Source organism: Neophocaena asiaeorientalis, unplaced genomic scaffold, assembly GCF_003031525.2.
Source record: "Neophocaena asiaeorientalis asiaeorientalis breed wild unplaced genomic scaffold, Neophocaena_asiaeorientalis_V1.1 scaffold264, whole genome shotgun sequence".
Lineage (NCBI taxonomy): Eukaryota > Metazoa > Chordata > Mammalia > Artiodactyla > Phocoenidae > Neophocaena > Neophocaena asiaeorientalis.
In genome coordinates, this window is record NW_020185332.1 from 4,036,660 (window position 1) to 4,054,098 (window position 17,439).

At 42.2% G+C, this 17,439-nt stretch overlaps 1 protein-coding gene across 1 annotated transcript in view; it reads right to left on the minus strand.

The window, feature by feature from the left end:
- Positions 1-17,439, minus strand: part of TLN2 (talin 2) — a 447,872-nt gene that overhangs the window by 17,034 nt on the left and 413,399 nt on the right. Inside the window, exons 53-54 of the mRNA XM_024735251.1 lie at positions 4,652-4,757; positions 3,648-3,772 (exon numbers count right to left, since the gene is read on the minus strand). Coding sequence (XP_024591019.1) covers positions 3,648-3,772; positions 4,652-4,757 — 231 coding nt within the window. The remainder of the gene's footprint in view (positions 1-3,647; positions 3,773-4,651; positions 4,758-17,439) is intronic.

Sequence of the window (17,439 nt, forward strand, 5' to 3'; positions counted from 1 at the left end):
GTTTGTGTGGACACCATTGGGGCACCTCTGTTACCTGTCTGTGGAGCACAGTGTGTCTGCAGGTGTGGAAACGGCGCCATCATTAGTATCATAGGCACATGCACCAGGGCTCACCGACATTCTCATTTTGCCTTTACACCATCTTCCCAAGCAAACAGTGGACTCAGCGATGCCAATTTGTTATTTGTGTCTGGGCGATTCCAGGCAAAAAGAGGTGCTTACGTATTAAGGGCCTGAGGTGGGAATATACTAGGAATCATCTTCAATAAACCCCAGACCATTCTATTATTAAAATAGGCAACCTGAGAATGTGGTGAGCAAAACAATTTAAACAAAAACATTGCCCATCTCCCAAACTCCCTCAAAGCAGTGCAAATGCTTCCCAGATATAGAAGCAGAGCATATTCACCCGATAGTGGGTGCCTGCAGGTTTGTATGTGAGTTACAGGGGTAGAGGTGAAAGAGCAATTGCTTACTTACAGAATCCTGAGGATTTGTGATTAATTGTGTTTAGTTTTGGAAGGGGATGGGAAGAGCTGGTTAATCTCAAAAGACTGGTTGACTTTTGATGTTAGATTGGGATTTTTTTCTTTTTTTAAACTGGGGAAAAATTCCTTCTTGAAGTCAAGAAAGGTATTTTTTTTCACGTCGATATTACTACAGAGCAGATGGCACTCCCAGACAGGCACAAAAACTGTGGTTTAGGTTGATGATTTCTTCAAAACAGTTTTATGGATAACATAATCCATGTGGTGGGAGCCTCTGGTCACTGGGTAGAGTAAGACTTCAGAGATCCTTCTAAAGACTCTAGAAGGACCAAGTACCCTTCCTAATAGGAAGATGGGAGTGACCTAGAGTAGGTACCTCCAAGGAAGGGACTCAAATCAACAGTTATGTCAACTGTGACCTTGGCTTTCTGTAAAAATCCACACCACACTATAAACAGAAAGGCTAGATGATCCTAGGGCAGTGTAGGGAATGCCCACTGGCCCAGTGTGGCAGTCATCACAAACTTTTTAAGTGCTGTTATTTTTAAAACATTGTCTTACAAAATTTTAAAACATAGACCCTCCCATCACTCCAACCCCACCATCATTCTTGTCCATCCCCCACCTGTCTCCCTCATTCACAAGTGTTTAACAGAGTTGTGATCATACTGAGTACATGATTCCACATCCTGTTTTACTTTTCACTTAATATCATGCCAGGAGCATCTTCTTCATGCTACACAGTCCTATCAACCATTATTTTGAGTAGCTACATACTTTGCCTTCAAGCAGACACTCAGGTCACACCCAAACTCTTGCTACTGTGAACAAGGATGAAAGGAACAACCGTCTCACGCACACAGAACTTGCTTCCTCTCTGGATTTCCTCCTCAGGACAGATTCCCAGAGGTGGGATTAATGGCTCAAGTGGCACAGGTAAACCAGAAACCTGCCCCGTGGGACTGCACCGGAATTTCTGACAGTGGGTAGGCACAGAGGACTGGTATGGCCTGAAACTACCACCTCCAGGGCCCACACAATGCTGCTTCCAGCTCGGTCAAAGCCATCTGACTCTGGCAAGTAATTTGCCTCTGATTCTGCATCCTTAGAGCAGGGACGCCAACAATGCTGCCTCGTGGACTTGCTGTAAGGACCCGATGAGTTAATCTATGTAAAGCACCTAGAAGATTGCCTAGCACATGCTTGGCACTCAATCAGCATGTGCTTTTAGCCTTTTTTTTCTTTTTTTCCTCTTTTTCCTAAGGCCATCAGCTCATGGATCTATGGAATAATTTTTATTTCAGGCATTCTCCTAGGAGGTAGTAGATAAAAGTCCTAGAATCATATTTTCAGTGATGGTGATATGCTGACTGCTTACTACGTCTATGGTATGTCAGGTACTGTATTCCTAGATTATCTCATTTAATTGTTATATCAGCGACCCTATGGAATAGGAACTCTATTGACTGTTTTTCAGATCAAGAATCATGAGATAAATCAAGAGCTGGACAGGGGGAAGCCAGAATTTAGGGATACACAAGAGCTCAGAAGGGCCCTGCAAAAGACAATGGGAAAGGGACTGGGACTGCAGCTCTTAGAGTATGGTGAAGGGTCAACGTGAATTAGCGCCAAGCTACTTCTCCAGGAGAAAGAGCATCAGCTGACATGGCTCCAGAACCAGCAGACAGAAGCTTCCCCGAGAGAGGAAAGTACGTGGTGAATCAGATAAGGAAAAGGAAAAACGAATTCAGTTTAAGGCCTCTAAATCTCAGTCAATGGCTGCTGTCAGTTTAAGGCCTCTAAATCTCAGTCAACGGCTGCTGCTTCTTAGCTGAAAGTACATTTTCTACTCATGATTAACTTATTTTTATAAAGCAGAAATAAAGCCAAGTCCAGAAAATGGAGTTGCCCTTACACCTACACTTAGCTCTAAGTTTGTTGAGAAAAACTTGGACAAACTTAGACCACCTAAGACCCTCAGGTTACGGCCAGTAAAGAGGACCCTGGCAAACTCAAAACCCAGAGGCCAAAAATCTTAAATTACATCTTGATGAGAAATTCTAAAAATGCCTTTATTAAATCTAGAGTGACAATTAGGAGACTGGCTCTAAGAATTCCACGGTTTTGAGAATGTCCGCCAGTCTAACAGATTCACCGTGTGTCCAAGTCTATTTTACATGCGGCATCAGCCCAGGAACCGCTTTTGAGTGCTTTGGTATATTCCAGTACTCAAACTCCATCCTTAAGTTTTTGTTTTTTTTTTAAAAAGGTAGAATTTTAGGCACCTAAACTGGGAGATACAACTTTTTTGTTTTTGAAGAGAAGAGCCAGATTTTAATTCCTAAGGTATCTGGATCCTTGGAAGGGAGGTGGGGTTACAGGAACCAGTAGGGACTTGCTTGAATAGAAAGATAAAGAGGCCTCCTCTGCTTCTACCATCTTCCCACTGAAGAAAGCCATGGGGGCAGGGGGACTGTGGCTTCTTTACAGGGTTGGGCTTTGCCCCCTGGACAGCACCAGGGCACCATTCTTTTTTGTAATAATTGTCCTCTCTACTGTCCTGACTTAAAGTATCTCTTTCTTTTAAATGACTTTCTCTTAACACATACTTATGATCTTAGTAACTAAGTTCTCAACATTTATCTAGATGACAAACACAGATGGAGAAAACACACCAGCCAACCACAGTCTCCAGCATATACTGAAAAAATCTGTTACCGGGTCCACTTTTGAGGTTCACACTACTCTCTATTGATCTGAAGAAAAGGAGAGACCCAGCATTGCTATTTCTGGCGAAAAGCATTATGGAAACCAGAAAATTAGAGGGTGACAATCTCACATTCAGCAACGGGGACTTTCTATAGAAAACATCCAACACCTGCTTTAGGTAACAGTGGAACAAAGTCAAGATTTTAAATGCCGGGATTCTTCCTCTAGATACCCAAAGGTATTTCCTGGGATGGTTAACCTGAAAGACCCACCCTTGGGTTTTTTTCCATACCCTGTAAAAAGGTGCTGGGCAGGTAGAACAGGTTTGCAGCTTGCTAGTCCAACCACAGGGAAGGAGACGAGCTCCCTGCAGCCCATCTGGCTCCATTTCACAGCCATCTACCGGGAGACCTACTGACATCAGACAAGCAGCCACACGTGGACACTCACTTTTGGTTTTGCTCTTGGCTTCAGCTGCTCTAACTTCTTAGCAGCAGCCTCAATGGATGCTGCAGCCCCCAGTAATTCTGTTTCTGCAATGACGGTTGGGTCTTCTGGATCCACCCACTCTGTTCCTAAAAGCAGTCCAAAGAGGGTCATTCTTGGTAGCTGCAGACCTCAGGGCAGTGACTTAATTACAAACGACATCACGATTTGCATGCAGGGATGCTCCATAAGCTGACTAGCTGCGTTGTCCTAAGGGATCTTTTCTCCAGCTGTCACTAACATCAGCTGGCTGCAGGGGTCGGGGTGGGGAGTGCCTGTCTGACCCTGATTTTCTCAGTCAGTTGTATAGACAGCCCTACCACAGGATCAGTCATCAATGATAGTCTCAAAAATCGAGATCTCATTGACCAAGGCCGGCTTGAGTTTTACTCCGACTTGTAACTTAAAGTTCAGGAATGCAAGCAAGCATCCTCAGGAGACTTGAGACTACGCTGAGCACAGAGATTTGTTCTTCTTTTCTCCTGGGAACTCAGGAGGAACAGCCATTCCCCTCCAATGCAAACAAAGGGAAATTGGTAAGAAAACCCCTCCCGGGTGAGCTGATGGCTTCTTCATAACCACGAAGGGGTGTGCACACAATATACTACCCAGATAGCACCGTTTCTAAACATCAAGTGTATTATTTAAATGAGAATAAATATTCTGATGAAGGAAAATGCAGTTAAAAATGGATGGCAAGACCCTTAAAAGAGAAGTGAGCGGTTCTAGATGGATCATGACATTTAAGTTGAAGGACGTAATACAAAGACTGGAGAAAAGACTTGTTTCAGGAGAATATTAACTTTTTCAGTCTAACTCTACTCCCATTTGCTTCTTAAAAAAAGTTCCTCACTGTGTTCCTTTTGACTTCATTTGCCAAGTGAGGGCCTGTGTAGGCTGCCCATCCTCTCTGCTCAGTTTGCTGTCTAGGACTGCCCCACAGGACGACACGAGAGAATCCAGCCTACCTTTCATGGCCTCCGCTGCCTGGATGAGCTCGGTCACGGCACCGGCCACACGCTTGGAGAAAGCAGCCAGCTGGTGCTTGAGTTCTGGGGTTGGTTTCTGAAGAATCTATGGGTGAAAAACAAGCCAAACGCATAAGGAAGACGGTAGCCATTGTGACAGGAAGCCCACTCTTGCTGGTGGACGCAGAGCTAGACATCCTGGTTTGAAGTTGCAACTCTGTCACCAAGTGACTTTAGAAATTTAGGGGAAAACACATAAGATGCACTGGCCTTCAGTTTCCTCACGTGAGAAAAGAAAAGCTGGGAACCAGGAGTTTTCCTAAGATCTATTCTGACATACTTCCCTAAGATCACAAGGGAGATGAAGTTCTTATTTGTCCTTTTGTTTGTACCTAAAACAAACATACGCACACGGAAATTACCCAAAATGTAAGAATGCTCTGAGTGAACATGAATGTTCAAGGCTGCAGGTCAGCTGGTGTTTGTGACAAAGCAAATATGGAGTCAGAAGAAAAGTGTGACTCAGGTGGGGTCTTGGAGACAAAAATCTCTCTGAGAAGGGCTGCTCCTGAAAGGACAATCCATTTCCAGGGTTTTGACTGCAAGCTCTCCTGGGAGAAGTCCTGTGGACTTTCCTTCTTTTAAACCTAGTTTAAAGGGGTTTTAAGTTTGTTTTTTGCTGGTGTTAAAAAAGATACTAAAAATCTACCCCTAATCCAATTTAAAGGACATCCTCAGCTGATTTCTTCTCAAATTCATTCAAGAATGGAATTATGAAATGGATGAGAGCTCCCTACCATCTTCCACCATGGATTTACATCTGACTTACACCACCTTGCTCCTCCCTAATCCTGAAATTCTTCTTTCAATATTCTTTCCTGCATCTCTTACCCACGCTTCAGAGGGGTCATCTTGAGATTTAGAAATGCTAAGACATTCAGGAGGAAAGCACCACTGCCGTCTCTCTATGGACAATTCTGAGCAGCAGACGAAGCCTAGGCTTTGGTATTGGACAAACCTGTGTTTCAAACCCAGCTTCACCTGCTCCTGGTTTGTGAACAATGGGCAGATTACTGAACCTCTCAGAACCCGTTTTCTCATCTGTAAAACTGGGACAATGCCTACTCCTCAGGAGTGGCATAAACATCAAATGGAATAACCCATGAGAAGCATCTTGCACAATGCCTGGAACACAGTAGGCATTCATTACATGTTCATTCCCTTCTTGGCATCCCATACCCTTTTCATCTGACCAGGTATCGTGCCCTTTCTTACGAGTCTGGAAAAGATGTCTTTTGGACCCCAAAACTGTAAGAGAACTTTAAAAGAAGCTTGGTAAAAAAAAAATCTGGGGTTGGGGGAGTTAATGGGGTTATACTTTTTTTTTTTTTTTACATCTTTATTGGAGTACAATTGCTCTACAATGGTGTGTTAGTTTTTGCCCTACAACAAAGTGAATCAGCTATACATATACACGTGTTCCCATATCTCTTCCCTCTTGCGTCTCCCTCCCTCCCACCCTCCCTATTCCACCCCTCCAGGCGGTCTCAAAGCACCGAGCTGATCTCCCTGTGCTATGCGGCTGCTTCCCACTAGCTATCTACCTTACGTTTGGTAGTGTATATATGTCCATGCCACTCTCTCGCTTTGTCACAGCTCACCCTTCCCCCTCCCCATATCCTCAAGTCCATTCTCTAGTAGGTCTGTGTCTTTATTCCTGTCTTACCCCTAGGTTCTTCATGACATTTTTTCCCCTTAAATTCCATACGTATGTGTTAGCATATGGTATTTGTGTTTCTCCTTCTGACTTACTTCACTCTGTGTGACAGACTGTAGGTCTATCCACTTCATTACAAATAGCTCAATTTCGTTTCTTTTTATGGTTGAGTAATATTCCATTGTATATATGTGCCACATCTTCTTTATTGGGGTTACACATTGACCAGCCCCAGACACACCAGTGCATAGAAGACATTATGTTACACACTTGAAATGATTAGTCAAAGATTCTTGAGCAACCACTTCCCAGGCTCTATTCCCTACCCTCCTTCCTCTTGCAATCTTCTAAATTTTATATTTGCTACTGTTCTGAGTTCAGCTGCTCTGTTATTCTCATTCCCTCAACCTAGGACCTATCTACACATAGCACCATGCAGATATTAACTCACTACAAACCAGTGAATGAGTGAACAAATGAATGAATGAATAACAGACCACACACTACTGGAGGCAAGTCCTAATATGATGGCATCCTAGACTAGTTCCAGAAGATCACCAGAACCATGGAGAGGTGGAGGGGAGGGGTTAGATGCCTTTTACTTTTTTAACACAGACAGTTGGCAGGCAACTGAATTAAGGGTAGGTTCTAGAGTCAATGTACCTCAGTAACAGTGGTCCAGTTACTTATCTTCTCTCTAAGCCTCAGTTTACTTATCTATTAAATGAGCACAACAAACAGTCCTTTCATTATAGAGCTGTGGTAAGACTGTATAAATTAATACATAATTTAATACAGTATACATTTCCATCAGGACTACTGATGGAATTGGTCCGATGTAAGGCCTGGGCACCAGAATTTCTAAAAGTTCTCCAGGTGGTTCTCATTTGCAGCCAAAGTTGTAAACCACTGCTCTAGATCAAATGGGCATTTGCCACTACCTAACTGTAAAAGGCTTGTACTGTATTTGTCTGAAACAATACATGTTGTAAGGCCACTAGGTGAATAATGGCTACAGCTCTGGGACTAAAGAGCAAAGGAGTCCACAGGCTTTGCTATTTGCTTTTTCTACAGTGGTCAACACAACGTGAATAAGCAAGGAGTTAAAGGTATGATGGGGAGACTCACAGTAAATGGTGCAAGACTGCGTGTTTTCCCCTAAGACCAAGAATAAAGTAAGGATATTCGTCCTCACACTTCCATCAGTATTGTACTAGTATTCCTGGCCAGTGCAGCAAGGCAAGAAAAAGAAATAAATGGCACACAGATGGAAAGGGAGAAGTAAAATCGTCTTTGCTCATAAATAACATGAATGCCTATGTAGAAATTTCTAAGGCATTTGTTTAAAAAATAAAAGGGAAAAAAAGCTAGAATAAATGAGTTAAGCAAGGTCACAGGATATAAGGTCAATATACAAACATCAATTATATTTCTATATGCAGTAAAAAATTGAGAATTTTGAAAAAAGCAATACCATTTATAGTAGCATAAAAAATCATGAAATACCTGTTAAGTTAAATACTGTTAAATTTGACCACAGATGTGTAAGATGTGGATGCTAAAAACTACAAATGTCGTTGAAAATATTAAGGAAGACCTAAATAAATGGAGAGATATACCATATTCTTGGATTAGAAGACTATTAAGATCAATTATTCCCAAATCTCCCCATGATCCCAGTCAAAACCCCAATAAGCTTTTTTTTAAGATATTGATAAGATGATTCTAAAATGTGTATAAAATACAAAGGACCTAGAATAGCTAAACCATTTTGAAAAAGAACAAAGCTGTAAGTTTTAGAATACCTGATTTCAAGACTCATTATAAAGTTATAGTAGTGATCAAGACAACAGGATATTGGTGAATAGACATACAGATCAGTGGGGCAGAAAAGAGTCCAGAACTAGATTCACACATATAGTCAACTGATTTTCATTAAAGGTGCTAAAGCACCTTTAATTCAATGAGGACAATTTTTTCAACAAAGGATGCTGGAACAACTGGATAGCCATAGGTAAGAAAATAAACCTGACCCTTTCCTCACCATATGCATAGATGAACTAGAAATGGAGTATAAACCTAAATGTAAGAATTAAAACTGTGTAGAAGAAAATACAGGAGAATAACCTTTGTGATCTTAGCTTCTTAAATAGGGGACAAAACACATATATTATGCTTTAAAACTTTAAAAAGCCAGCAATCCCACTACTGGGCATATATCCAGAGAAAACCATACTTCAAAAAGACACATGCACCCCAATGTTCACTGCAGCACTATTTACGATAGCCAGGACGTGGAAGCAACCTAAATGCCCATCAACAGAGGAATGAATAAAGAAGATGTGGCACACATATACAATGGAATATTACTCAGCCATAGAAAGGAATGAAATTGCATCATTTATAGAGATGTGGATGGACCTAGATACATTCATACAGTGAAGTCAGAAAGAGAAAAACAAATATTGTATATTAACGCATATATGTGGAATCTAGAAAAATGGTATAGATGATCTTATTTGCAAAGCAGAAATAGACACACAGACGTAGAGAACAAACGTATGGATACCAAGGGGGGAAGGGGGGTGGGATGAACTGGGAGACTGGGATTGACATATATACACTATTGATACTATATATAAAATAGATAACTAATGAGAACCTACTGTACAGCACAGGGAACTCAGTGCTCTGTTGGTGACCTAAATGGGAAGGAAATCAAAAAAAGAGGGGATATATGTATACCTATAGCTGATTGACTTTGCTGTACGGTAGAAACTAACACAACGTTGTAAAGGAACCGTACACCAATAAAAATTAATTTAAAAAAAAGCAGGAACTTGAAACCTTATGTCTTAGAACTTGAAAAACATTATGCTAAGTGAAAGAAGCCAATTACAAAAGATCACACGCTATACGATTCTGTTTACATGAAATGTCCAGAATTGGCAATCTACAGAGACAAGAAAAAGATTAGTGTTCGCCTTGGGCTAGGAGTGGGGATGAAGGGAATGAGGAATGACTGCTAAAGGGCATGAGGTTTCTTTTTGGGTTGACAAAAATGTTCTAAAATTATTATTATGGTGATAGGTGTACAGCTCTAAATATAGTGAAATTATATGTATAGCTGATTCACTTTGTTGTAAAGCAGAAACTAACACACCATTGTAAAGCAATTATACCCCAATAAAGATGTTTAAAAAAAAAAAAAATATAGTGAAAACCAAGAAACTGTCTTAACTGGGTAAATTTTGCCATATGCCAATTATATCTCAATAAGGTTGTTAACAAGAAGAGAATCAATCAGGCAGGCAAATGAAAGACAAAGAAGGGGGCTGGTAAAGAGTAGCAAAGTATGTCACCCCAAAATATGCCTCTTTGGCATACAGATTGCTTTGATTATTTTGAGAAAAATCAGACGTGGGGGATGCTCTGAAAACAGGAAAGTTACTCTTTTGAAAGGGTAATTCACATTTATAAAAGAAATCTCCATTTGTAAGGGTGTCTCCCCCTCTGTACCAGTAAGAGACGCCTGAGTGAAAATCACAAGAGAATCTTATTGATGATGAAGGCTCTAAAACCTGCTAACAACCTTACCCTAGTTAACCCTGCTTTTCCTGGCCACCTCCTGTAACCAGCCTCCTCCCACCACATACACCTTTTCTTTTCTTTGCCTGAAAGTGGTATTTAAGTGGGTGGCTTAGGCTACCTTGGGAATTGCCCATTTTTCCGCTGGGTATCTTTCATTTATCCATGAGGTACACCATGTGAATCAACTTTTGTTGTTCTCTTATTAATCTGTCTTATTACATGAGGTCTCCGGCAAGAACTCAGAAGAATACAGGGAAGATTATTTTCTTCCCCATACTGGGGTATAATCCTGAAAATAATTCGATAGCCTTTGCAAACATCCAGTTCATCCTAAATGTTTAATATTTTATATGTAAGACATATTTTCATTTTACTTTCATTTTTATCCGAGTTCTATCTGCACGTTTTTGTTTTCTCAACTCTCTGCCTTGCTGTCATTTTCTTTCTTTTTTTTTTTTGCGGTACGCGGGCCTCTCACTGTTGTGGCCTCTCCCATTGCAGAGCACAGGCTCCGGACGCGCAGGCTCAGCGGCCATGGCTCACGGGCCCAACCGCTCCGCGGCATGTGGGATCTTCCCGGACCGGGCACGAACCCATGTCCCCTGCATCGGCAGACGGACTCTCAACCACTGCGCCACCAGGGAAGCCCCTTTCTTTTTTAATATACATTTTTCTCCCCCCGCCAGACACTGTTATGAAAATGAAAATACAGGTGACACCCTAAGAGAAACTATCTGCAGACAATATATCTGACTGATGAAATAAAAATTCACGTTCTAAGGCAAGACAAGAACGATTTAAACATAAAACTTTTTCTCTGCCCTTTGGCCTCCTCCCTCCCCTCTAGTGTGCCTTGTGCATCTGTGTTACGTGTTAACAGACCTCCCCAACAGCAGAAATACCTGCTCAATCTTAAAGACCAATTTTTCTTCTTCTGACACCAGTCACGTAACTCCTTAGAAGATAACATTCCTTTCTCAATCCTGCAAAGGGTCACGATGACCCACCACTCACCTTTACACGTAGAAATCTTTGGTGAACTTTAGGTACAATATGAATATATGATTTCCTTAAAGAGAGCGATTGGTGCAGAATAGACTGTTTACATGATCTGGGCAGATACTATACTGGGCCGCACCTAGTGGAAGTTCTCAGCTTAAATACTTACTTATGACCTTATTAATGTTACCAGCTATATTACTTGTATTCTGCCTATTTTACAAGATCATTGTTTCCTGCATTACCAAATGTGTGACTGAGCCTCAGATAAAACTGAGGATGAGTAGGTGACTTGAAATGATTGACCAAATATATAGTTCCATGAGATCAATGCATAACTCTGGAAATGGGAAGAAGCAACCATTTCCTGGATCATAACAGACTAGTAAGACAGATGGTCCAGACGCTTTCAGTTATTATTAACAGGGTCTGGTCCAGTATTAGCACTTTGAGTGGCCTATCAATGAAACCCTTGCCTGACCTGGGAATGAGCATTCCTAGTGTCATGGACAAATTGGTCCCAAAATGCCTTCTAACCCTTGGTGGAAATTAAGATACCACCACATACCCCCTAGAATGGCTAAAATTAAAAACACTGACCACTCTAAGTGCTAACAAGGACATTGAGAAATTGGAACTCTCATACACTGCTGGTGGAAATAACCATTTTAAAAAAGAATTTAGTAGTTTCCTAAGAAGTTAAAAATATACCCACCCTATGATATAACTATTCTACTTCTAGGTATTTATCCAAGAGAAATGAAATCATATAGGTAGAAAAACTTCTATATAGGATGTTCGTAGCAGATTTATTTATGATAATCAAACCTGGAAACAACCCAAATATCCATCAACAGGTGTTCTGATGAACAATTATGACATAGCCATATGATGGAATACTACTTAATAAAAGGGGACAAATTATTGGTACACATAACAATGTGGACGGAATTGAAAATACTGATGCTGGGTGAAAAAAGCCAGACAAAGGAGAGTACACGCCCGATGACTGCTTTTATATAAAAGTCTGGAAAATGCAAACAAATCTGTAATAACAAAAAGCAGACTAGTGGTTTTTTGGAAATTTTGAAGAATAACGGATAAATTCGTCGTTTTGATTGTGGTGATGGTTTCACAGACGTATTCACATATCACTACTCAAATCATACACTTCAAATATGTGTTCCTTGTATATGTTAGTTATGCCTCAATAAAGCTGAAACAAAAGTTAAGGGTGTGGTAGGGAGATTCACTGAAATCATCAAAGGGGAGTGGTGAAAAGACTTCTGTCTTTATGTTTTAAAATTTAATTATTTATTTTAACATCTTTATTGGAGTATAACTGCATTACAACGGTGTGTTAGTTTCTGCTGTATAACAAAGTGAATCAGCTGTATGTATACATATATCCCCATATCCCCTCCCTCTTGCATCTCCCTCCCATCCTCCCTATCCCACCCCTCTAGGCGGTCACAAACCACCGAGCTGATCTCCCTGTGCTATGTGGCTGCTTCCCACTAGCTATCTATTTTACATTTGGTAGTGTGTATATGTCCATGCCACTCTCCCACTTCGTCCCAGCTTACACTTCCCCCTCCCTGTGTCCTCAAGTCCATTCTCTACATCTGCATCTTTATTCCTGTCCTGCCCCTAGGTTCTTCAGAACATTTTTTTTTTTTTAGATTCCATATATATGTGTTAGCATATGGTATTTGTTTTTCTCTTTCTGACTTACTTCACTCTGTATGACAGACTCTAGGTCCATCCACCTCATTACAAATAACTCAATTTCGTTTCTTTTTATGGCTGAGTAACATTCCATTGTATATATGTGCCACGTCTTCTTTATCCATTCACCTGTGGATGGACACTTAGGTTGCTTCCATGTCCTGGCTATTGTAAATAGTGCTGCCAGGAACACTGTGGTACATGACTCTTTTTGAATTATGGTTTTCTCAGGGTATATGCCCAGTAGTGGGATTGCTGGGTCGTATGGTAGTTCTGTTTTAAGTTTTTTAAGGAACGTCCATACTGTTCTCCATAGTGGCTGTATCAATTTACATTCCCACCAACAGTGCAAGAGGGTTCCCTTTTCTCCACACCCTCTCCAGCATTTATTGTTTCTAGATTTTTTGATGGTGGCCATTCTGACTGGTGTGAGATGATATCTCATTGTAGTTTTGATTTGCATTTCTCTAATGATTAATGATGTTGAGCATTCTTTCATGTGTTGACAATCTGTATATATTCTTTGGAGAAATGTCTATTTAGGTCTTCTGCTCATTTTTGGATTGCGAAATATTGAGCTGCATGAGCCTTGATGGAGGGAGAAAACCACTTCTGTATACACTCTGGCTCTAAGAAAGGGAACGGCCCTATGGCAAAGCACCCTATTTAAATAAGGCAGGAGAGCAAAGGAGTTCTATTTTTATTCTGCAATTAAGTCAACATGATTTCTCATAGCAGGCAACAGACAGAATGAAATTAAAGTGCTGCTACTGGAAGCCATGGTAATTTTAACCCTGTCAAAGACCTCATATTGTGGGTAAGCAGCAATATTGATCTGTGGTTACTGCAGAGGCCAAGTGGCTGCCTCTCATCCTGCAATAGAAATCCTCCATGACAAACCAGCCAACAGCAAAAGCAGAAGGCCAACATTGCTCAAATGGGCACGTCTAAAGCTTCGTAAAGCAGCTCCCAGGGCAGCAAGGACGGGGTTCTGCCTAAATTAGATCCCATTGTTTGTAGACTGATAACTGGATTCTCAAGAAAAAAAAAAAAAAAAAAACCCCCAAGGAAGGGTTCTCGATTTGGAGTTTCTAAATTCCCAAAGTATCCAGCTAGGGGTCTGGGAACCCTCTTAACAGTTTATGGGACATTTGTGTTTATGTGCTGATGTTTCTCTGATGAGGGTAGGGTGAGGCAGGAAATGGGCTTTTAGCTAGCTCAAGGGGGCCCAAGATCCACGAAAGGTTAAGAAAGCTGAAATCATGATAGTTATTTCTGCCTAGACAGAGAAAAAAGGAGGATGGTATTGGTAAAGGATACAAAATTAATTATTATTGAGAGACTTCTTACAAAATAAGGATCTGAACCAAATAAGACAAAATATTATTTAACAAAATTAGTTAATTATAGATGGTAGACACGCAAATGTTGATATGGTTTTCTGTTTTAAGATTTTTTTCTAAAGTAAAACTAAAATATACAAACCAGCCAAAAAAGGTGAAGAATCCTTGGATCTAGGATATTTGACCTGAACAAGGCTAAAGTAGCATACTTTCCCCCATGTTTTCATGTGTCCAAATTTAAGAAAAGCAGCCCCTAAAGAAGATGGCTAAACCACCTTGGACTACCTGAAAGTGATCTCAATTTATTCCTCTAAATTGTTGGACACTTCCTCCAAACCTTAATTTCTACTTTTCTCTTTCCCCTTTTGTAAAAATTGGACAATTATCTGACCTTTCTTCAGCTTTCAGAAATCTTACTAATTCTCTCTGGTCAGCTAAGAAGAGAAGTCAGCTTTACAATGATCCAGGAGGACCATCCGAAGATCTCCTGTTACAGTTCCAATGTCGGCTGACTTTCTTTTCAGGATGGAGGTACTGTGGTCATCTGATGACATGCGTGAAGACCAGTGAATGAGGAGGAGGGCAGAATGGGGCATACTGTGTGTGTGTGTGTGCGTGTGTGTGCGTGTGTGTGTGTGTGTGTGTGTGCACGCGCACGTGTGTGAAAATCTCTAGCTTTAACTGCTTTTTTATTCACTACCCTCAAATAGCTAATCTTAGTATTCTTTCCCTCTACCCTAAAGGTAATTTCCACATAAACCTGATGTCTTCTCTAAATTGTCAATTTGGCTTTCGTTCTCTGATTCTGTCAAAAGTTCCCTCAGAAGTGAACACTAGTTTCCGTATTCGTGCGTCTCCATTTCCCTAATTTCTTTTCGGGTCTCTACCAGCTCTGTCCTAAGTGGTCTTATGGCTCATGGTCCTCGTATGTGGAACAACCTTCCTCGTATCTAGCCTCATGTTAGTCCAGATTTCTTTCAAGTCTGCTTTGGAGAAGGAGTGAGGGCTCATGGTGGGAAACGTGAGCTTATTTTCAGCTGCAGGCCCAAGGAAACTGCTAATGTCTGCAGCTTAGGGGACAGAACACTGTCACAGAGGTTCTACCATTTTCAGTTAGGAACTGGTATTTTTTCATGTTTATGATAATCCCCTGGATGTTTCCTTCCTATATTTTTATTGGAAAATACCCTTCAAAGAGTATGTGTAGGTCTCTAAAGAGACAAGAATAAAAATATGAACAAATACTTGATGCGATTTCATTCTTATCTACTTGGATGAACCATCAGCACTTGTCACCATAAAGAGGGAAAAACCTCTTTCTTGTAAAAGATGAGACAAATTCTGGATGCTGTATAAAAGTTTTCATGTCGGGCTTCCCTGGTGGCGCAGCGATTGGGAGTCCGCCTGCCGCTGCAGGGGACACGGGTTCGTGCCGTGGTCCGGGAAGATCCCACATGCCGCGGAGCGGCTGGGCCCGTGAGCCATGGCCGCTGAGCCTGTGCTCCGCAATGGGAGAGGCCGCAACAGTGAGAGGCCCACGTGCCGCAAAAAAAAAAAAAAAAGTTTTCATGTCATTTAGCTTTTCTTCCTATTAATGATTTCGTTTTAGCACCAGCATTTTTCACACTGCAAATCTCAAAACAGCTATGGAGAAACAGGGTATTTATATTATTGCCATAATTACGAGTTACAATGACAATAACTGTAGAGGAAGATGAAAGGAAATTCAGGTGGCAGGCTTTTAACAGACACATCAACCACCACACAATCAACCAAATTCGGTTTGCAAACACGTAAGACTTCGGAGTCCTGTTTCTTTAGTAAATACCAGGAAGAACTCATAACGGAAAATGCACCAGGGAAGCACACCTGGCTGTAAAGTGCAATGGCTCTTGTTGGGTCTAGGAAAAGAAGGCAGTGGTAGCTCCCCTACTGCCGACCTCTGGTCCCACATGAAACCTCCCAAATCACACGTGATGTGGGGTCTCCCTGTGGTATGTGCCCTTCTTCCTGTTCCAGAAGAACTTGCTGATTATCACTAGGGCTGATGCCTGGCACAGTAACCAAGTGGCTGTAAAGCTGGGGTCTCTGAGTGTGTATCCTGGGAATGGCTCCTAGGCCTTCCCACGGAGGCCCCGGACACCTCAGCTTCCTTTGGGGCAAAGAGGCCAACCACCCACCCACACCCGCCTCGGGAGGCCTTGTCTTCTGCTCACCAACATGGGGTGGGCATGGAGAGGGGCGGAGGTGGAGAGAGGAAGTGCTTTGGTGGATGCAACACCTGGCTCCCAGATACTGGGAGAGGGTCTAAAGGTGGCTTGAGGTCAAGAAGGGGACCCTCTGATGGTTCCTTCTTCCTTCTCCCCTGGGAGAAGGTTCTCAAGACAAATGCTGGCACCTGCCCTTCCTCATGAAGACAGAACTCCTCTCCCAGGTCTAAGCTGTCTTTGCGCAGAGGAGGGAAACCCGAGATTTTCACTCCACCGTACGCCTTGAAGGCTGCTGCCTCCTTTCCATCCCAACTTGGGGAGCTGGCGCCGCTGCAAGTGGACCCCGACGCAGGACATTCTCGTTAAACGGCTCACCAAGAGCCAATGTGTGCAGGGGCCTGCACCTACCGACACTGGCGCCACAGGTACAAACACGGGAGCGGGGAAAAAATACGATTTAACCGAGAAATGGAACCGGATGAAAGGGGTGAGGTGAGGATCCTTCATGGGAGTAATAGGAGGATGCCAGTAACAAATGAACAAGATGAAGACCAAAGCATGAGAGACAGAGACAAGGAAAAACGGGTGCTGGGGGAGAGTCCCCACTTGGGAAGCTAGGAGGTCACTGCTGCCGCAGCCCTGCACCTCTGCTCAGCCAGGACCAGCACCTTCCGGGAGGATTTTAACGAAGCGTGCAGCAGACGTGATCTCAGCCATAGCCCTGGACTCCCCATAGCCTCACTTAATCCTTAATCAGCGGCTTAACATCTGAGCAAACTGAAGCCCGGATAAGACAGTGGTAATGCAACTATTTACTTGGCAGAGCCAGGATTTGAATTCGAGCGTTCTAAACCTAAGCCATTTTGCTTTCCACTATGCTGTCGAATGTCACAAGATTCCATGTGCCTAGAATAGATGGTCCCATCAAGAAAAAGATACCTTGTGGAAGCCTTGCTGGCTTCATTCTCCTTACGCTAAACTTCCTGCTATGCGTGCTCACCGGCTGAACACTTCATATCCCAACACAGACAAGCTGGCTTGGCTGGGGAGGCTCGTGCCTGCGAACGCTGACTGGCCAAGATGTTTTCTCCTTGGCCCACAAGCAATACACTGGTTTCTACTCACGAGCGTTCAGGCTTTGGGAGCCCAATGTCAGTAACCCCAGACTGGCCACTCTCACAAAAGATATTCTTTTGCGAT